The 21,526-nt window shown below is 36.4% G+C and overlaps 1 protein-coding gene across 1 annotated transcript in view; it reads left to right on the top strand.

The window, feature by feature from the left end:
* The window catches only part of kmt2cb (lysine (K)-specific methyltransferase 2Cb), a 133,666-nt gene that overhangs the window by 34,032 nt on the left and 78,108 nt on the right, over positions 1-21,526 (top strand). Inside the window, 3 exon segments of the mRNA XM_048165067.1 lie at positions 5,295-5,480; positions 13,799-13,896; positions 14,424-14,533. Coding sequence (XP_048021024.1) covers positions 5,295-5,480; positions 13,799-13,896; positions 14,424-14,533 — 394 coding nt within the window.

Below are 21,526 nucleotides of genomic sequence, written 5' to 3'. Positions count from 1 at the left end.
AAGCCAGCTTGCTGGTCTCACAGTTGAGTGTTGACTTGTTCCTTCAGTCTGTTCAAGATTACTCTGTTTGATACTTTTCCAAGACTAATATTATTCCTCTATAACTTGCACAGTTGCTCAAGTCACCTTTCTTGGGGATCTTTTTGAGATATCCCTCCTTCCAGTCATATGGTAACTTTTCTTCTTCCCAGATCTGTCCAAACAAAGGGTAGAAGTTACTGACTATTGTTTCCATATCTGCCTTTAGTGCTTCTGCGGGGATGTTGTCTGGTCCTAATGGCTTTCCATTTTTTAATTGTTAAATAGCTTGTCGTATTTCTTCTTTAGTTGGTTTACAACAATCAATTTGCAAGTCTTTGTCAGCTGGCTGTATCTCTGGTGGTGAATAGGACACAGGCTGGTTTAGCAGTTGTTCACCCATCTCCTTTGCTGTCCACCAATTTCTCTTATTGGCCTCGTTTCTTTATCTTTGACTGGTCTTTCTGGCTTGTTGTATTTTCCTGTGAGTTTTCTTGTAATGTCATACAATTCCTTTAAATTTCCATCCCCTGCAGCCTGTTGGGCTTCTTTGGTTAAATCATCAATGAACCTTTGTTTGTCTGGTGTTTATTTAGTGGTGTTGACTGCAGCTTTCTTTTCTTTCCTTTCTTGAATTCTGCGTAAGGTCTCAGTGGAAATCCATTCTTTGTGTTGTTGATTTTTGAGACCTCCAGAAAGGTTGTCGTCACTATTTCCTTTATTGTCTTCCATTGATTTTCAACTGGATCTCCATTGTCCATAATCGTCTTCACCTTGATTGCCTTCCTCATCCATTAAAACTTTACTAGCGTGACGCAGGTTTGCTTTTTCCAGCTGAGAAACATAGTTTGTCAATCCGCAGTGCATTGCGTGAGTTCTTGTGCTTTTCAGAAACCATCACAAAAATATGACAGAGCTCGTGTTTTAAAGCGAAATGTGCTTCAGTAACTAATTTTGTGATAGTTCACCCAAAAATGAAAATTGTCGTCATTTACTCACCTCATGTTTTTCCAAAAACCATAAGACTAAAGGCTCATTCACACCAAGATGATAACTATAACATTGACGATAAAGATATAATTTTAAGAATCGTTCTAAATGTAAAAGAGTAACAGAGTCCACACCACAACTAACAATTATTTTTTCCAGCTTTATTAGATGTTGATAATTACGATTTTCTAAATTTGATCCAAAACATGTAAGTGTGACTTTGGAATGCTGAAAGATTCAAACTGTCCCTTTAATAAAACCCACTCTAAAAACATTTCTTACCAATCCTACCTTAGCAACCGTTCCTGTTCGTCATTTTCTCGGACAAGCTTGTTTTCTTTTTTGGTCTATGTAACATCTTTGTGTGGGGGTATTTAATAACAATTTTATGAAAATCAACCAAAATACAGTAAATTATTATTGGTGCCAGAGTCCTGCACGGGTCCATTTTTGCAGACCCGCCCCCGCCCGTACCCGCAAAGTTCAGCACTAGATCCGACCCGTCACCCATGATAATATCAAAATTAAATCCGCACCCGCCCAGACCCGTTAATATTTGGCCCGTTACCCGACCCGTGCCCGTGATAAATCACACATGCTAAAATCATTCCAATTAAAGTGCTTTATTTTTTAAAAGTTAAAGTTCTTAACTTTTAAAAAAATTCTCAAAATTCTTTAAAGTTAATTTCGTTTTATATTAATTGTATCTTAATTTTAATCAATATTTCATCAACCAATTGCCTGTATTTAATAAATAAGAAGTAAATATAGCAGACAATAGATGATCAGGACACGGAGGCGCCGGGGAGAACTGGAGCTCGTATCATAAATGAACTAAAACTCAGCGTATAAGGGAGCCTACTTGCCTCACAGACCTGAGGAATATATCTATATTGGAATGTCTACTTTTAAACAGAGCAATTCAAAACGAAAGAAAACAGACTGCTCTCTGCTTATGTAATCCGAATGAAATGTGCATTTCTCTCAGGCGCGTTCACTACTGCGAAGATCACGAGTCAGCATCGTCAACTTCATCTTTGCAGCCACTGACACAGAAAACACTTGTTTATTAATAAACAATTAACATGTCTCCTTGCTATATTTTACATAATCATAATCATCACTTTTTTGCCGGTTCTTTGTGACAGCTTTTAGGTGCTTTATTGGCAGCGCAACCCTTACATGTTAGCCTACCTGAACTCATCACGACCGCATCAGCACAGAAAACATGGAGATGCAATGCTCACTCCAACTAGGCTACGAGAAGCATCAACAAAAGTCGCACTGTCGCAGTGGTAGTGACGTGATGGGTCAAATGTCGTACCGTTGTTGCGTATAATGGTAATTTAGACATACAAATATTGCGCATATTTTTCATCCGCGCTACTACCCACCCGCAAGGAGTTAATTATCCGCCCGCATCCCCGCCTGTGAATTTTAGGAATGTCACAATCCACCCGTTTTATCCACTTTTATGCGTTGCAGGACTCTGATTGGTGCTCACTTATTAAATTGATACAAGATACCCAGAAAGAACATAACTGGTGTTTTCTTGTTTAATTTTCCAAATCTAAATATTGAGAAGTGCATAGTGTGACTAAGCAATGTGTCAAGCGTCATTCCAAAGATAAGTTTACTCCAAGCTTCAGTTGACAGTGAGAAGCATTTGCCTTGATTCCTATACTGTTTTTAACAGGGGTGTAGCCATCATTTTAGAAGTGAGGGGTCAGAAAATACCAGTTTTTATCTGACCTTTGTTTAATTGATATATTTTTTTTTATTTTTTTTTTTTATCTCATCTCTTGCTTTTAAATTAAAATGATTTTTTTAAAATAAGAAATTAACTGCTGAAAAATAACCCCCCCTACATGTTATGCTAATTTTATGATTGGTTTATGTACTACAAACACTTGTGCATAAAGTCCTCGTGGATTTTATACAATGTAAAAATAGATTATCACAGAATAAGGCAGAAAATACAGTACCTATCAAAAGTTTGTAAACATTACAATTGTTTAATGTCTCTTCTGCTCACCAAGGCTGGATTTATTTATTAAAAAATGCAGTAAAAACAGTAATATTGTGAAATAGTATTACAATTTAAAATAGCTGTTTTCTATGTGAATATATTGTAAAATGCACAATATACAGTGACGTAACTTTGTTTTAAAAAGTGGGTGGGACAGGAATGTGTGTGTCGGGGGGTGTATTATAAATGTGTCATTACAATAATAAATGCACAAAATTTATTGATGTAGACCTCATATTTAATATTATAGTTTCGTCCTTACATCTACTATAATACAATATAATGTTAGTCTTGAAAGTATTTACATTAACCAATAAATAATTTGAACTGCAATCAATGTTAGATTGGCCTAATGGACGAGAGGTAGAATTTTTATTCAGCGTGCCAGAGGTTCTGGGTTCTAATCCGCCCTTGTGATATTTATTTTATTTTTTTCTCATTACAACCAAAGATCAAAGTTCATCAGTGATTGTATATCAAGAGCAGGGACACGTGCGCCAAGAGAAAACTGTTGCGCCACTGATAACAGCAGCAACAAGCACTCAACATGATTTCAAAAACAACACATCCCAGTGCCAGATCGCCTATTATTTAACACAAACAAATGAATTGCTAATCAACTAGAGATGTTTCTTTTGTATTAGTATACATCCGTGACGCGAGATGTTTCAAAAAGTGGTGGGGACAATATCGACCCTGGCAAAAAGTGGTGGGGACATGTCCCACCTTTCCCACCCGCAAATTACGCCTATGACAATATATGTGGTCAAAGCTGAATTTTCAGCATCATTACTCCAGTCTTCAGTGTCACATGATCCTTCAGAAATCATTCTAATATGATGATTTGATTCTCAATAAACATTTCTGATTATTATCATCAATGTTGAAAACCGTTGTGCTGCTTCAGATTTTTGTGGAAACCATGATACAATTCAAATATTTGTGGTAAGATTAAAAAAAGAGAAATTAATACTTTTATTCATCAAGGATGCATTCAATTTATCAAAAGTGACATTTTTAATGTTACAGAATATTTCTATTTAATAAATGCTAAAAAATTAATGTAATAGATGCAAATAAATGCTGTTAATTGAACTATTTATTCATCAAATAATCCAGAAAAATTAAATGTATCATGGTTTCCAAAACTATTTTAAGCAACTGTTTTTAACACAATAATCAGAAATGTTTCTTATCAAATCATCATATTAGAATGATTTCTGAAGGATCATGTGACATTGAAGACTATAGTAATGATGCTGAAAACTCAGCTTTGCATCACAGGAATAAATTACATTTTAAAATATATTCACATATCAAAACAGCTATTTTAATTTGTAATAATATTTAACAATATTAATGTTTTTGCTGTATTTTTGATTAAATAAATGCAGCCTTGGCGAGCATATTGAGACTTCTTTCAAAAACATTAAAAAGTTTGTCAATTAAATTCATAATTCATACTTTGTCAATAAATACCTTGAGATGGCTTGAAAAACACTGCTGTTACAGCGAATAGCTGAATTACTTCTACAAAACCGTTTTGGGCATTCTGCGAGAGAGTGAGTGTGAGTGCTCCATAATGTTTAGATTACCTCATTTTAGATAAAAATAAAACGTCAGGTCATGCATAGACTATCTTGTCTCTTTGAATTTAGATCAAGATTTATTCACATTGGCCTCTATGTGAACAAACTTGCCCGAAAAAAGCCCGGGGGTGAATTTACGTTTTATTAAAAGTCCCCGCCGTCCCCGCGTATTCTATGCCCATGGTTTTTAATCATGATCCTGTGAAGTTTAACATTTTGTTTTAAATAGAAATGGCTGAATAAATGGTTTGCAATGTCACGATTAATTCCAGCCCAACTAAAAATAATATTCATTCAATTTTACAACTTTGAGCACATTTTACTGAAAATTTCACAAAAAAAAAAAAAAAAAAAATCTCCAGTTCACGCCAATGGGATGTTCTATAAAGCAAGTCTGATTTAGCACGGGGGAATTAGCGAGGGGGTTGGAGCTTAGTGAAGGGTCGATTGTATAATATATGTTAAATACTGAGTGAAAAATATGTATTATTTTATTGCTTTAAACAATAAGTGTTGCAATTTTGCTACAGTGGGTCTTTGAGGGTTAAAGGAACATTCTGCATTTAACCAAAACATTCTTTTAAACCCATTACATTGCACATGTTCAGAACTGCAACATTTGCCATCTCGTTTCATTCGCTAACCGCATTCCTCTCATCTCCTCACAGCGAACAGCTCTGTGCCTTCTGTTACTGTGGTGGTCGAAGCCTGTTGGGCCAGGGGGATCTGAAGCCATTCAGGGTCACGCCCGAATACGACCCTCCACTCCGACAGTCCTCGACAGAGGAGGGCCATGACCATGACGACAAGAGTAGGGCTGCCAGCCAATCAGGGAGGCACAGGGGCCCAGAGAGGTAAGCGGATTGGATGGGGCGAGTGGGGCTGTCGTATGATATCAGCTGTGATGTGTAGTGTAATGTTTAAATGAGCTCAGCTAAATGGGGCTTCTCTCACGACAACACAACTCTTTTTTTTTTTTTTTTTCTTCTTGGTCAGCCCCTGTGAAATAGATCAGATGGTATTGGCCATTGTTAGAGAGAGGAAAGTGTTACATGAGCCAAAGGATGTGCATGTGTGTGTGTTTGCACTCTCTGTGATGGTGTATGGCAGCAGGGCACTGATACCTGACGTCACTGGTTGAATCACTCTCATCTGGATGAAATTTCAGGCAGAGACTGAATACGGATCATTCCAGTTGAAAATTGCACTCATTGCTCTAGTATGTGTGTGTTTTTGCTTAATATCCTGGAGACAGACTCATGTGAAGCAAACATTATTTGTCCTAAAGTGACCCTCTGCGTCGTCTCAGCAAATGGCAATGCATATTTGTCCCACATAATTTGATTTAAAGCACATGGTTTCTGTTCATTGTCTCCTAAAGCTATGATATGCTTCTATTACTAGTAATACTATACTGCCTTTCAAAAGTTTAGGGTTGGTACGATTTTTTAAATGTTTTTAAAGAAGTCTCTTATGCTCAATGAAGATGCATTTATTTGATCAAAAGTACAGTAAAACCAGTAATATTGTGAAATATTATTACAATTTAAAAATGTAACCATTTTAGGGCTGTCAAACGATCGCGATTAATCGCATACAAAATAAAAGCTTGAGTTTGCCTAATATATGTGGGTGTACTGTGTGTAATTATTATGTATATATGAAAACAAACACATTCATGTATATATTTGAGAAATATTTACAAGTATATGTATTCATTTATTTTTTATATAATTTATATTATATATAAATAAAAATATTTTGTACATAAATAACATATTTCTCTTAAATATACACATTAATTTGTGTGTATTTATATATATACATAATTACACAAAGTACTCACACATATATTATGCAAACGCAAACTTTTATTTTGTTTGCGATTAATCGCGATTAATCGTTTGACAGCCCTAAACCATTTGAATATTTTATAAAATATAATTTATTCCTGTGATCTCAGAGCTGAAGCCATTACTCCAGTCTTCAGTGTCACATGATCCTTCAGAAATTAAGGCTGCCCCCTAATAGTCGATTGAACGTTATTCGACGAGAAGAGGCTTAGTTGGCCAAATTTTAATTAGTCGTTTAGAAGAAAAAAGAAAAAAAACTCCCCATGAGTCACGCAGTCTGTGACGGACAGACCATTAACAGGGCTGGTCCATGTGGTAATTATGTCGGGCAGGAAATCCAAACGTTGGCCTATTATTCATCGACCTCAAAATAGCTTATCTTTTGAAACATTAACATAAATAAACCTAAATTAGTATTACCCTAAATTAGTACAGCATTTATTGAATGACATTTAACTTAACATGAATTTCTCACTATGGGCGCATGCACTAAACTATGAAGATATCAAGTCAGCATCGTCCAATTCATCTTTGCAGATGACAGTGACTCAGTAAACACTAGTTTGTTTATAAGATATTAAAATGTTCAGACGGTCTTCTATCTTAATCTTCGAAACACAAATTAAGATATTTTTGTTGAAATCCAATGGCTCCATGAGGCCTGCATAAGGAGCAATGACATTTCCTCTCTCAAGATCCATAAAGTCACTAAAAACATATTTAAATCAGTTCATGTGAGTACAGTGGTTCAATATTAATATTATAAAGCGACGAGAATATTTTTGGTGTGCCAAAAAAACCCAAAATAACGACTTATATAGTGATGGCCAATTTCAAAACACTGCTTCAGGAAGCTTCGGAGCATTAATGAATCAGCGTGTCGAATCAGCTGTTCAGAGCACCAAAGTCATGTGATTTCAGCAGTTTGGCGGTTTGACACGCGATCCAAATCATGATTCGATACACTGATTCATTATGCTCCGAAGCTTCCTGAAGCAGTGTTTTAAAATCGGCCATCACTAAATAAGTTGTTATTTTGTTTTATTGGCGCACCAAAAAAATCTTTGTTGCTTTATATTATTACAAAAATATCTTAATTTGTGTTCCAAAGATGAACGAAGGTCTTATGGGTGTGGAACGGCATGAGGGTGAGTAATAAATGACAGAATTTTTGGGTGAACTAACCCTTTAATTTATTTTTTAAAGGCTCAATACTTTGGTTTAGCAGTGTTACATATAATATTCTTTATCAGCCCTGAAACTCAAACCATGTTCCAAATCTACCACGCATTATATATTTAAGTAATGAAATTAATATCATAAATGTGTGACTAGTAAATTATAAATTGGAACTAGCCCATTTATTTACTTTGGGATATTGACTGGCTGACTGTATGTTATCTATTGCATATTAATGGAAAAATACAGCAAAACCAGTAATATTGTAAAATAGTATTATAATTTAAAAGAACTGTTTTCTATTTTAGAATGTAATTTATTCTTGTGATGGCAAAGCTGAATTTCCATCAGCCATTACTCCAGTCCTTAGTGTCACGTGTGCCTTCTGTGGGTTCTGTAGGTGTATGTGAAAGAAATATAAAACATTATTGGCATAAATTACCATTGTCCACTACATTGCGCACATAATCAAGCCTGTATTATGTCTGTATGTTTCATCAACAAACAAACGCCTACAATTCTTAAGTTACATTTAATGACAGCTCTACCTTTATACAACCCCAATAATATGGCATTAGTTGGATAGATCTAAATCCTGTGGCCTGTACTTCATTCACAAAGGTATAAACACGCACATAGCTGTTGGCTATTTGCTTTTCATATGTGGTTCTCTCCGAGCATTCTCCCCTAGCTGATCATTACCCTGCAGCTATTGGGAGTCACAGAGCGAGATGTGAGACGCCGGCCCCAGCGTGCGCTCAGCCCAACAAAGGGCCCTCTCCCTGCTCTCTCGCACAGCTGCCTAATTTGTCTTGGCTCTTTGGAGCCAATCAGCCGTCTCCCAGGGGCCCCTGTGACGTAATGTGCTGCCAGTCTGATGTTGGCAGTTAGCCAGCCCTGCTGAGCTTTGTCATCTGTGGGCCTCACTATCGAGCAGCAGGTCTAAATGTGGAGTAGCTAGTCAGAATGGTGGAAAAACACAATTTTAGGAAAATTTCTGGTCCATTTACAGCAGCATGATTAAGTAAGTTAACATGGGTTTATAATGTTTACTAATATTGTTTGGAAAATTTTAAAATTTCACCCAAATATTATTTTTATATATATATATATATATATATATATATATATATATATAATATTTTATATTTGTTATATTTTGTATTTTTATATTATGTTTTTTGGCAAGCATTATAATCATTAATAGGGATGCCTAAAACCGAATACCTTATCAGACACATCCCTAATCATTAAACTTATGATAAATAATTGATCTCAAAATCAAAAGAAAATTGTATATATTAAAAACAGAAGTTTTTTTTCCATTATGATATTTGTTTTACAACAATTAACCACATTTTTCCTCTAGATGTTTGTAAATTTTTCCCCACTGCTTTTTTGGGAAATAATCATTAGCCTATATTGTAATAATTTAATTCAGGCACAGTTGGTTCCGTATTAGTTATTGACTGATGTTAGAGATTTCTTTACTTATTTATCAGTATAAAAACATATTGAATATTTATTGTCAATGATCGTTTCCCCTGTTTTTACATTAAGATTACTTTTGCCGTCATCTGACAATCAAAGTTAAAGTCCCTGTAAAGTCATTTTAAAGTATGTGTTCTGAGTTTGTCACACTGCAGATGTGTTATTAACCACCCAGCCAAATTAGAATGATTAAAAAAATCTGCAAGTAAATGAAATAAGTTATCAAAATCGCGAAAAAATAGGCAGCGCTCTCTGCTCTCAAACGCTGGGGGCGTGTCCGCTGTCTGCGCTGAAACCACGCCCACTCGCGAGAGCTGCAGTCTCAACTGACTTGAGTCTAATAATGAGTCAATTGTACTGATGCATATAAAAAGAATCATTTAGAGGGTTGCAAATTTTAGCAGAGTTACTGTGGACTACCTACTAATTATAACATAAGCAAACTCAGCAACTTACACTTATTGGTGGGCACGTACTGCCGACTGTTGTCGAGTCGACAAGTGACGGCGCCGCGAGACGGGAGGATGAAGGCCGGGACGGGAGAGACTCTGTCCGGCCCCATATATCATCGGTTATCGGTGGGACGGTAGGAAGGCCGAGGCGGGAGGGGGGCCGAGGTCCGTTCAGTCACATTCACCAAAAAAAACGGATTGTCTGTGAATCCCAGCTGTCTGATGAAAGTTTGTAAAATTATCCGGTGTAGAACGATCACTTTAGAATCCTTCATATCATCGTTTTAGGAAATTTAAATAAAGAGACCTAGCATATTGTATATTTTAACAACCATGTTTGTAATATGCATTTGTGTGATGAAGGCATTACTAGCTAAATGTGCAAAGGGCTGTATAACTGTAATGACACTCAAGATTGAGCGAGTGAACCGCTGTAGAGTTAGAGGCGGTGCCACGCTCGGTGCATCATCGACCGTTATATAGTGTTGGGGAGGGGCTATGCTCGGGGGTCCAAGTGCGTCATCAGACCCCCGTTTTAACTCCGCCCAAAAAATCCTGAGCAGAGACTTGGTGAAAAACTGTTTAACGCTCTAACTTCACAATTAAGCATTAGCATTCTCAGTCTTTGTAATGTGTTTCAGCAATACATTTGTAACATTTATAAAGTGTTTAGAAAGAATTCTCAGAATTGACTTTACAGGGACTTTAATATAAAAAACATTAATACCACTGCATTTCAAAATTAATATTCATTTTTCATAGTGCAAATTATTATATTGTGATGCCTAAGTTCACTTGTAGCATTTAAAGGTGCCCTAGATTCAAAAATTGAATTTACCTCGGCATAGTTAAATAACAAGAGTTCAGTACATGGAAAAGACATACATTGAGTCTCAAACTCCATTGTTTCCTCCTTCTTATATAAATCTCATTTGTTTAAAAGACCTCCGAAGAACAGGCGAATCTCAACATAACACCGACTGTTACGTAACAGTCGGGGTGTACGCCCCAATATTTGCATATGCCAGCCCACGTTCCCGACATTATGAAAGGCATTAGACAAGGGCAGAACGTCTGGATGTGCACAGCTGAATCAACAGACTAGGTAAGCAAGCAAGGACAATAGAAAAAATGGCAGATGGAGCAATAATAACTGACATGATTCATGATAACATGATATTTTTAGTGATATTTGTAAATTGTCTTTCTAAATGTTTCGTTAGCATGTTGCTAATGTACTGTTAAATTTGGTTAAAGTTACCATCGTTTCTTACTGTATTCACGGAGACAAGAGCCATCGCTATTTTCATTTTTAAACACTTGCAGTCTGTATAATTCATAAACACAACTTCATTCTTTATAAATCTCTCCAGCAGTGTAGCATTAGCCGTTAGCCACGGAGCACAGCCTCAAACTCACTCAGAATCAATGTAAACATCAAAATAAACACTGTACTTACGCGATTAGACATGCTGCATGACGAACACTTTGTAAAGATCCATTTTGAGGGTTATATTAGCTGTTTGAACTTTTTTATTTTAAGGCAAGTGCGAGCTCTTGGGGCGTGGAGCACGAGATTTAAAGGGCCACACACCCTGAATCGGCTCATTTCTAATTATGCCCCAAAATAGGCTGTTAAAAAAATTAATGAAAAAAAAAATCTAGGGGGTATTTTGAGCTGAAACTTTACAGACACATTCAGGGGACACCTTAGACTTATATTACATCTTTTAAAAAAAAGTTCTAGGGCACCTTTAAAGGGATGTTAAACATGTTTTTAGTTATTAGTGTATTATTTTTAATTTATTTAGACAAAATATAATTGAATTGTAAAATTATGAATTTATTAACCACTCCATCATTGCCTTATTGGGACTGGCCAGTATTGGTGCATCTCTAGTTCCGTTTTGTATCACTGTGGTGAAAAGAAAAAAAATGTAGAAGGCCACATGAAGCTCTATTAATGTTAACCACAGCTATATGTTAACAAATATATTATTTTTGGAAACTTTTTTGTTTCCATGATCATGATATTGATTTTACCTAGTGTACATCATTTAATTGCTTTGTTAGTTTATGTAATATAGCATGAAACCCCATTTGTATTTACAGTATGAGCGCTATTAGGTAAAATAATACAGCACTCAGAAATTATTTTTCATTTGATCCACATCTATTGTCATGGGATTTACCCAGAATGTCAGTCAGCAGCACACACTGCGTTAAAAATCACAGCTGACCCCTCGTATATATTTTAGCCATCCCAGCAAGTGGATAGAGGAGGGGTATAATGAGATGCGCAGAGCTGTGATGGATGCATTTTTGTCCCATGATGTGTTTACGATGAGTCATTTCTGTGTAAGTGGTTAATCAATCAGCACCATCCCACACAACCCCCATACCTAAATTAAAATGGCTGTGAGTCAAACCCCTCCAGTCCCTGAATGTCAAGAATAAATTAACGCTCTCCTTGTGCCGGTGGCTCATGATAGAGGGCCAGCAGTTAGAGAGCATGTACACATTTATCTCAGTCTATGTATGATCTATAGAAATTAGGGCTGTGAAACATTTTAATTGAATTAAGTACATGATATGCTGATTAAGTTATATCAAATCAACTGAGGAAAAACCCAAAAAGACCCAAATATGAGTATAATTCATAGACATTGTCGTGGTAGACAAGTAAAATTTTTGAATAAACATTACAAAAATATGGCTTATATGTAATATTCTATTTCCATAACACTGTACAGTGATCTAAGAATGTGCAGGTGTGAAAATAGCCATTTTAAATTTTTCTGTTGCTTATTCCATCATTAGTAGCATAAATTTAAAAGCAGAGGAATTGGGGAATATTTGGAATTAGATGGAGTTTGGTAATCTAATTTGATATTTGGCAGAGTGACATATTTTGCAAATAAGTTGGTGCCTGACCAATAATGGTCCTGTAAATGTTCAACATTTAAAGATAATATATTTTGGAAAATGCTGTTACTTGTTTTCTGTGGCAGTGTGGTTGCACTTTTATTATTATTATTATTATTATTACAGAAGTCCCTTTGTATTGCTCCTTGATATAATATTTGATCTTTTCATTAACTTAACCTCATTGGTTTGATGATTTTGACACATCCTTATTTGCTTTTCATTCTCTCCTGTCGCTACAAGGTATAACATAACAAAGCACAACCCGAGTTTTTGTCAAAACCAGCTTCGACTTTGACAAGCATCAAGCAATGGAACATTCTGATGCTTTATTGGTTTCTAGTTTAGTTGCATCTTTCTGGGTAGCCTGCCCACATTGAAATCTCATTGGTCCAAAATCGTGGTCAATATACCTGTAATGTATATTAAGGAGAAATGTCTTAAAGGTACACTAAGTAACTTTTTGCCCTCTATCGGTTAAAAACAAAACTGCATACATTTTGCAAAGAACATTGTTTTGGTTGTGCTTCGGCTCTGTGTTACTGTGTGGATAAATATGACTCTTCACAATAGATAATGCTTTACATTTAACTCTGTTAGAAAGCTACATATGGCAATTTATCTGTTCAATAAAATACCTTACTCACCTGTTGAGTAATAAAAACTCTGAAAAGCCAAGTTGATGTTGATTCTTGTTTTATTACGAGCTCTGTCATGTTCTCTTTTTGCCAGCAGACTCTCTTCTGTCAAGAGTTTTTTTTAAAACGAGTGATTTATTGGAGGTTCTAGATTTAGCTACTCCATGTAAACCTTTATTGGACGTTGTGACAACTAAACTGTGCCACCTAAACTGTGCCACTCCCACACCAAACACACGTCAAAGTAGTCGGAGCAACTTTTCTCTATTTACGAGACACGAATGGGCGAGTGATGTATGTGCCAATTTTCTCACAAAACCATCCTAACAGGTCAAAAATATAAACACTTATAATAGGCTTACCATAGTGAATCAGGGTAAGAAAAAACACGTTTTGGAAGAAGGATTTATAATGTATTGACTCATTATTTAAATTTTGTTAGTTTTGAACAAAAAAGTTACATAGTGTACCTTTAATTTCAAAGTCATCAAATGAAAATGCAAAAATAATGACTGTTTTCAAACAAGATCACTTTCCCTCATCTTCCATTGTTTGGACAAACAGATAATCATGGTTAGGACATGGTGTAAGACTAAAAACTGATCACCTCTAATTAATCTGTCTCTGTCTTCAGTGTCGGGGCAGAGGAAGCAGGAGGCAAAATCTGGGATGAGCTCCGCCACGTCGGCCTGCCAGACGATATTGACGTCCGAACACTCTTTGAGGAGTCGGGTAAGCACTTGTTCAAAACTTCACCAAAGCACATTTACAGTAAAGCAAACTATAGAAACAATGACTGTAATTTTGAGTGTTACTTTTAACTAATTAAGATTTTATACAGTATTTCTTGAAACCAGGATTTCACTCTCATATCAAGGTGTGGAAAGCTCTTTCAGTATGTTCAAAAGACTTTTTCACTGATTGTACAGAGGATGATTTAAAGAAACTAAAAAATCACAGCCTGAAGGCTTTTGTCAGAAGGTGAGGACTAGAAATTATTAGTCCAATAAAATGAACTTGAACTGCTGTTCTGCCAATAAATGTCTTTACAGTGTTTGTCAGAAAGCTTAAAGGGATCATTCCAAACCTGGGTGATTTTCTATCTTCTGTGAAACACAAAATGAGAGGTTAGGCAGAATGTCTCTTTTTGTGTTTAACAGAAGAAAGAAAATAACATTTGAAAAGACAACAGCAACAGTAAATTATGAAATTTCCCTTGCCATCTTCTGATTCCTTGTCCAACTTTCTTGTGTTGGCAGGTCAGTGCTGGGCCCATCAAAGCTGCGCTTTGTGGTCAAATTTTGTGTGTCAAGCGGAGGATCAATCACTGCTAAATGTGGACAAAGCCATCCACTCAGGGAGCACAGAGGTATGCTGGGATAACTGTGGTTTAGTTGACGTTCATCTTGGGTGAAGCATGCAAGGACTCGTGAATAAAATAATGACTGTAAACTTTATGCAAATATTACATCACCTTACTGGAGTACTTGAAAGGTTATGCAAATGAGGGTTAAAATGCTCAGCTCTCTGTTAATGTTTTTTTTTTTTTTTTTTCATCTTCTTCTTCTGTTGATTGACCATAAAGTGTCCGTATTTTAATTTTATCTATGACAGCTGTCTTTCCTGAAGCTGTTTTTAGATTTTGTCCTTTATGGCTTCCAGGTAGACACCAGAATATGTTGCATTTTTGATGGGGGGACCTCATGTTTATTTTATTTTATTTTATTTTATTTTATTTTATTTTATTTTATTTTAATGAAAATTCTTTCATCATTTACTCACCCTCATGTTGTTCTAAACCCGTAAGACTTTCGCTCATCTTCAGAACACAAATAAAGATATTTGTAATAAAGTCTGAGCCAGTTCTGTAGTCCCCCATTGACAGCTATGCAACTACCACTTTGATGCTTCGAAAAGTTCATAAAGAGATCGTAAAACTAATCTAATAAACTAATCTAATCTAATAAAACTAATGAATTGAGTGGTTTAGTCCAAATTTTCTGAAAAGCCACAATCACTTCATATGATGAACAGATTAAATTTAGGCTTTTATTCACATATAAACATTGATCAGTGAATATAAACAGAAGCTCAACCGAACCCGCTTGATGCGCGAGAACAAGCTTCATTAGTTCTTTTGGAAGCTCAATGTGCTGCGTAACACACAGAATGAATCTCATTGGTTCTTGCAGAAGCTCAAATGAGCTGCGTAACACAAGAATGAACCTCATTGGTTCTTGCGGAAGTTCAAACGTGCTCATAATGTCATAATTACTGTTTTTTGATAATCCAGTTAATTATATATTCCTCAAATTAAATGTATTATTATTTGGTGGACTCAAACCAAAAAATAAGATTAAAGTTCCAATATAATCCAACAGTTTGCAGAGTCAACTATTTCTACCTCTTTCTACATTCTACCATCTATATTTCCACTGTATTTCTGCCCAGCCCTAATTTTTAGTTTATATCTTGCTTATTTAATGTCACTCTGATGACACCTGTTACGGTTCTGGGGGTCTTTTTAGAGTCCTGCTGACTCTTATGGCCGTGCTGCTACCTCTCTGTGAAAGGCTAGAGCTGGAGGAGGGATCTAACTGGCTGCTAAAGGTCGCCGCTGATCAGCTGTGAAATAGAAAAGGTCACAGCACTCAAAGGGGCTGCGGCGTCATCAGCTTCATCACTTAACACCCCCGTGCAGCAACCTCCTCGAATCAGATTCCTTAATAGCGCTCTGCCATTTGATCTTGTGAATTAACAGCAACGCAGCATTTAATGGTAAATGCCAGTGAGAGCTCAATTAATACGTGTGTGTGATTTGAACGTTCGTATAGGTGGCTCATCAGATTGACATGCTTTCCTGAGTGGAATCCCCCTTAGATGGATGTGCATAAATCACTTCATTTGACCTCATGCCTTATCAAAATCTATTTGTTGTGGGTGCCGAACAACTTGAGGTGCGAAGTTAACAAGACGCGAAGAGCAGCTGTAAACATGAGGGCTGATGACATGTCAGGTCTGGACTCATCTCGCAGTGTTGCTTGACTTTTAGCGTACAGCTGGTTTCTGAGCAGCTCATTAAGCAGGACGATGGACAGAGACACAGAACAGATCGATTCCAATAGAAAGAAAGAACATTGGCCTAGTGCTGGTTTTTAGATGGAAATATGTGTTTTCAGGATTTGCAAAATGGAACCTAACATTAGGGAAGAGTACACTTAGATCACCTGGCCCATGAAACAACCTGTATTGTCGTTATTACTAAATCACTTGGCATTCACCCTACATGAGTTAATGAAATGCCACTGTTGAGCTGAAATGTGGGACCTCTAAGGAATTACACTCTTTTGCTGTCCCTGAATATTTATTAGGAATCGCCTAACTACTCTCATAGTACAGGTTTGAAAGATTATGAAATCCCAGCAGGCCACAGTGACAGTTGTTTTTGTAAACAGTCATTATTATTTCACAATTCGTATGTGTTGTCTGAGATCTTGCATACTCCAGCTGCTTGTTTTTGCCAGTGGTTGTGGAGGGCTGCAGGCATTTGATGAAGGTAGATGTGAGTATTGTTGTCAAAAAATGTTTTCAATACAAATCGATTTTGAATATTCAAAACTTTAAATACTAATTTTCCGCTGTATTGATACACCACAATACCAGCTGCGCTTTCACGCTCTGTTTTCTGCAGCATCAAGTTGACAAACTGCAATATGTGTATTTTCATTAAATGATGGGCATGAAGAGGAAGTTGCGATAGTATTTTCTTCCATATTGTGACTTATATCTGAGTGAAACAGCTTCTCGAACTAGAAAAATGTAGGGTGGGCATGATTTTGTCCATGGGGAATTGATTAGATGGTTGTGGTTTGCTATTGTTGTGATGTCATGTGACCTGTCATGTGTCCCACCCTTGCGCCAGTAAACATGTCATCAGAGAAAAGGGAAGTTAGTTTGATTAAAAATTACAAGGGGAACATTAAAGGGGTGGTTCAATGTTTTTTTTCTAGGCTTTATTGTGTTTTTGGGGCGCAGTTTAACATGTCTTAATGCTTAGTTTTTTTGAAAACGCTGTATATTTCATATATTTTAGCTTTATTCTACACCTCTGTTTCCACTGTCATATGAACGGCTCGTTTGACTTTCTGCTTCTATGAAGCCACTCCCTCCGAAAACGCAATGTGCTCAGATTGGTTAGCGGGCCCAGTGTAATCCAGAGCCATCGTGATTCGCTGAAGCGTCCGGAAACGCCACGCCACACCCCTTACCATTTGTTACCGGTTACATGGGCTTCGGTTATATTGTATGCTCAATTTGATTATATTGCTCTATCAAATTGAGCCCGAATCAGACCCAGATGAACAGCAATTGCGACTTTTAAAGGACGTTTATGAATGGTATTTCATTTTGTATTTGTGTCAAAGTGTTTAGATGCTGTCACTGCTGTTTGTTAGCTTTCAATATACAGTTTTATCCTGATTAAAGCTTTACTGTAGCCGAATACATGACTCAGTAGTCGCATTTTTGTAAAGGTAGCGTTTAATTTACGGCAAGAACAACTGTTTGTCTATGAAAATAGAAGTTTGTTGGTGTTTGTTGGAGAAGTATGCACTAGAATACAGCTAACTGGCTAGCGAAGCAAAAACGAGTTGCTCTTTGTATATGTCCTTGATGCAACCAAAAATAGCAACAGAACTATATGTTTAAAAGACATGTACAAACAATAAAACGTACTTACAGTTTGAAGCCAATAAACAGCAGCTTCTGCTTTTAAAGTGGGAACTGCTTCATCTTTCAGTAAAAGCCTAGCTTTGTGCAAATCCATCATTGAACTCGTGTAGATTCTGGAAGCTGTCTTCAGCGTCACATCCAGTGTAGAAAAAATCACAGATTATAATGGGTTCTATTATCTTTTGATGCGTCGTGCTACGCCGCGCCGCTCGCGTCGGGTGTACACAACTCTTTCGCTTTCATTGTGCTGTGCCACATGTCCTCGCCCACTTTGTTGCATGTTCCCGGGGGCGTGTTTTGCAGGGTTTATGATGTCACCAACCCGGGAAGAAGCTTGTTGTAGTCCAAACCAGCCGTTTTTGTAGGCAATAAACTGCCATAACTTTAAGCACTGTAACTTTGCAGATACTGTTTATGCTCAAGCATACAGCTTGAACATTACACACTAACTAAAGTTAAAAAAGTGAAATCGCATTGAACCACCCCATTAATTTGTCGGTGTAACGGTTACATTTTATTTTCACAGTCGCATAATTTTCTTTTCACATAATTTTTTTTACATTTTCAGTATTTCACACAGATTTGTAATGAAGCATTTAGGGCTGGGCGGTATGACGATATTTATCATTACCATGTAATAAAATGTCTATCGTTAGAGATTTTGCTATATGATCATATATATTGCGGTATGTAAATATAAAGTACTATTGACACTTCAGAGTGCTGAAATGCATGAATGAGAATATAAAGAGTGGGACGTGCTTGATGTTAAAGAGTTGTAAGCGCAATATATCCTGAAAAGGAACTCAGTGCAGCACTCGTGCTGACTGGCACACTGCCAAAGTGCGCGAAGAGAAACCTGCCTCTCTCAGAAGGCGGTCGCAAATTAGGGACGTGCTCGATGTTAAGTGTTTTAAGCATGGCGGTTAATAAACTGTCTGAGAGACGTGCAAGCCGCTGCTCATAGAGAGCGTGAGGACTGAACTGAGTGCCTAATTAGACTTGAACGGTTAAATACACACACCTATGTGTCAAAGTGACCATGTATTTGCAAGTAAACATAGCCATTTATGTCTTAAGTGAAGGTACATTTCAGAAAGGCTTTATGGATCGGTGCAGAAAGGGACAGCATCCAAATTTACCTGCTGTCATTATTAATACTAATCAGACAACAAAAAAGAGAGAAAATCTCTCACTGCTTGCTTTTGTAACTTTAATAAGAACAAATTTATATTTAATTTACACAGTAAAGACTATGCATTGTTTTTATACTTTTGATTACTTTATACATTTTATGTAGTATCTCTAGTGCTTGAAGTTTTTCAGGTAGGTCTATTTCGTCTGTGTCTTTGTTCTGTTGTTGTCTTTGTTCTCTTTTTTCATTATCACGGTTTACTTGTCTTCAGTAAGCTTGACAGTTTTTTAGGCTAGTATTTTTTAAATGATATTGAAAATGGTGATACGAATTATGACATTTCAATGGTATGAAAAATTTTGATATCATAACCTTATTTAAAGCAAAAATTACTATATCATGATATATATTGTTATCGTGATATAAGATTTTGGTCATATTGCCCACCACTAGAAGCATTTGTCAAACTGTTGTCACAGACACTAAGGGCCCTATAATACACCCGGCGCAATGCGACGCAAGGCGCAGCGCAAGTGTGTTTGCCAGTTAGTGCGCCCATGGGCGTGCTGGTCTAAAAAAGAGGTGTGTTCAGGCGCATTGCCGGCGCATTGCTATTTTAAGGAGCTGAAAATAGACTGCGCCATAGACCAACTCAAACCTGGTCTAAAGTCTAAAGTCAATGGCGCAATATTTTTTTGTTAGAGCGCGTTGGTAGAAACTGCGCCTCTGGGCGCGTCCACAGTGCGCGTTGACTTTGCTTATTACACACAGGGATGCGCATCACACAAACATGCCAAATATTAAAAACCAAATATTAAAAACAAAAGGATTACAGTGTAAAAGAATATTATTGTGTAGGCTACATAAATATAAAAATGTAATGATGAATAGTCATTGCGTGTATTAGAATTAGGCTGCCTATTTTCAATTCAGCCTATTACTACTTATAATGATGAACGAAATTGGCTAATTAATTAACTATCGTGCCTATACACACATATATATTAACTGACTCATCGCGTGTACGCCATGTAAATAGCAATCCGCCATGGCGCGAGCGCATCTCGCTCTTAAAGGGAATGGGAGATGACACTCTGATTGGTTTATTGAACGTTACGCCCATTACTCATTAAGAGAATAGGGACAACCCATTTCAAAAATGCGCCCCGGCGCACGGATCGTTTTTCCGTCGTTAAAATAGCAAAAGTGGATTTGGACACGCCCTGAGTGCACCTGCGCTGTGCGCTTTACACTTTGCGTTTTAGATCGTTACAATAGGGCCCTTAAAGTCTCTGCAGTTTTATGCCAAAATAAAAGCTTTAGGATTCAACTCTTGCAAGTGAAGAAATTCTTAGCCATGCATAATGTAATTTAGTAACATCATAAACTTTTTTTTTAGAAATATTACTTTTTTATTTTACAATGCATTTGTATTAAAAAATTATATATTTCTGTATTATAAATAATAATAATAATAATATGATTGTTATTAATATTATTTCTATACAGTCCCACTCAGAGCTGCTGGGTCTAAGGAGTTTCAGTTGATAAGATAATACTTTGAATATGGTCAAAAGTAAATTAACTTGGATACCGTTCAAATTGTATGCCCTTAATGTTGTGGCATTTTTTCTCTGTGGTTTCAAAAATGGTATCGAATATTGATATTTTTCAAGGCGTAATATCAAAATTAGAAATTCCAGGATTGTGACAAAACTAATACTGAGAGATTGATAAGTATGTTGAAAAGTATGGAGAGAATATAAATATGATGAGAACTTGTTTATGGTGATAAATATGATGAGAGGGATTTTTATACCAAAATAAAAATTCAGTCATAATTTACTAAACCTCATATTGAGAGTAAAAGCATGTTTAAAGTTTAAGCATGATAAGAAAATGGCAAGAGTATGAACTAAAAATGAATGGCTGATAATGTTTTTAATTTTCACATTCTGACTGTGTTGTTTAACTCCCAGTTTACAAATGGAATTATGCAATTCCAGTAAAGGCCCCCAAAAGACCCCACAATCTTTAATGCAATTTGCTCACTGCACTGTAAAAGATAATTTGTTTGTTGTTTCAAATAAGCATTCATGCTGTCTTATTTTTTGTTTAGTCAACTTGAAATGTGACTTTGTATTAAGTGACAACTTGAATGTTTGAGTTATCTCAAGTTAAAGTTATTATAGTGCTTTTTATTTATTTATTTATTTTTAGTAATAGCTAATTGCAACAATCTTGCAGGCTAGTTCTAAGCACATTTCTTTGGAAGATTCAGCAGACTACTGCAATCTGCTGTACTTTACTCTGACTTTACAGCATCACTGCACCACTCTCATTCAGACACCTAAATCAGCTCTTTAAAATGCAGTGCACTTGACTTGCTGCACATCTATATGACAGTGACTTAATTTCAATACACATGGTGCTGAGATATTGCACACAATAGTTGCGCAACTGTTTAGTGAATTGGCCCTTCTCGTCTGTGGTCTG

Source organism: Megalobrama amblycephala, linkage group LG17 (assembly GCF_018812025.1).
Source record: "Megalobrama amblycephala isolate DHTTF-2021 linkage group LG17, ASM1881202v1, whole genome shotgun sequence".
NCBI classification, from domain to species: Eukaryota; Metazoa; Chordata; class Actinopteri; order Cypriniformes; family Xenocyprididae; genus Megalobrama; species Megalobrama amblycephala.
Note: the sequence above shows the minus strand (reverse complement) of the source record. Positions and strands in the feature narration are given on the sequence as shown.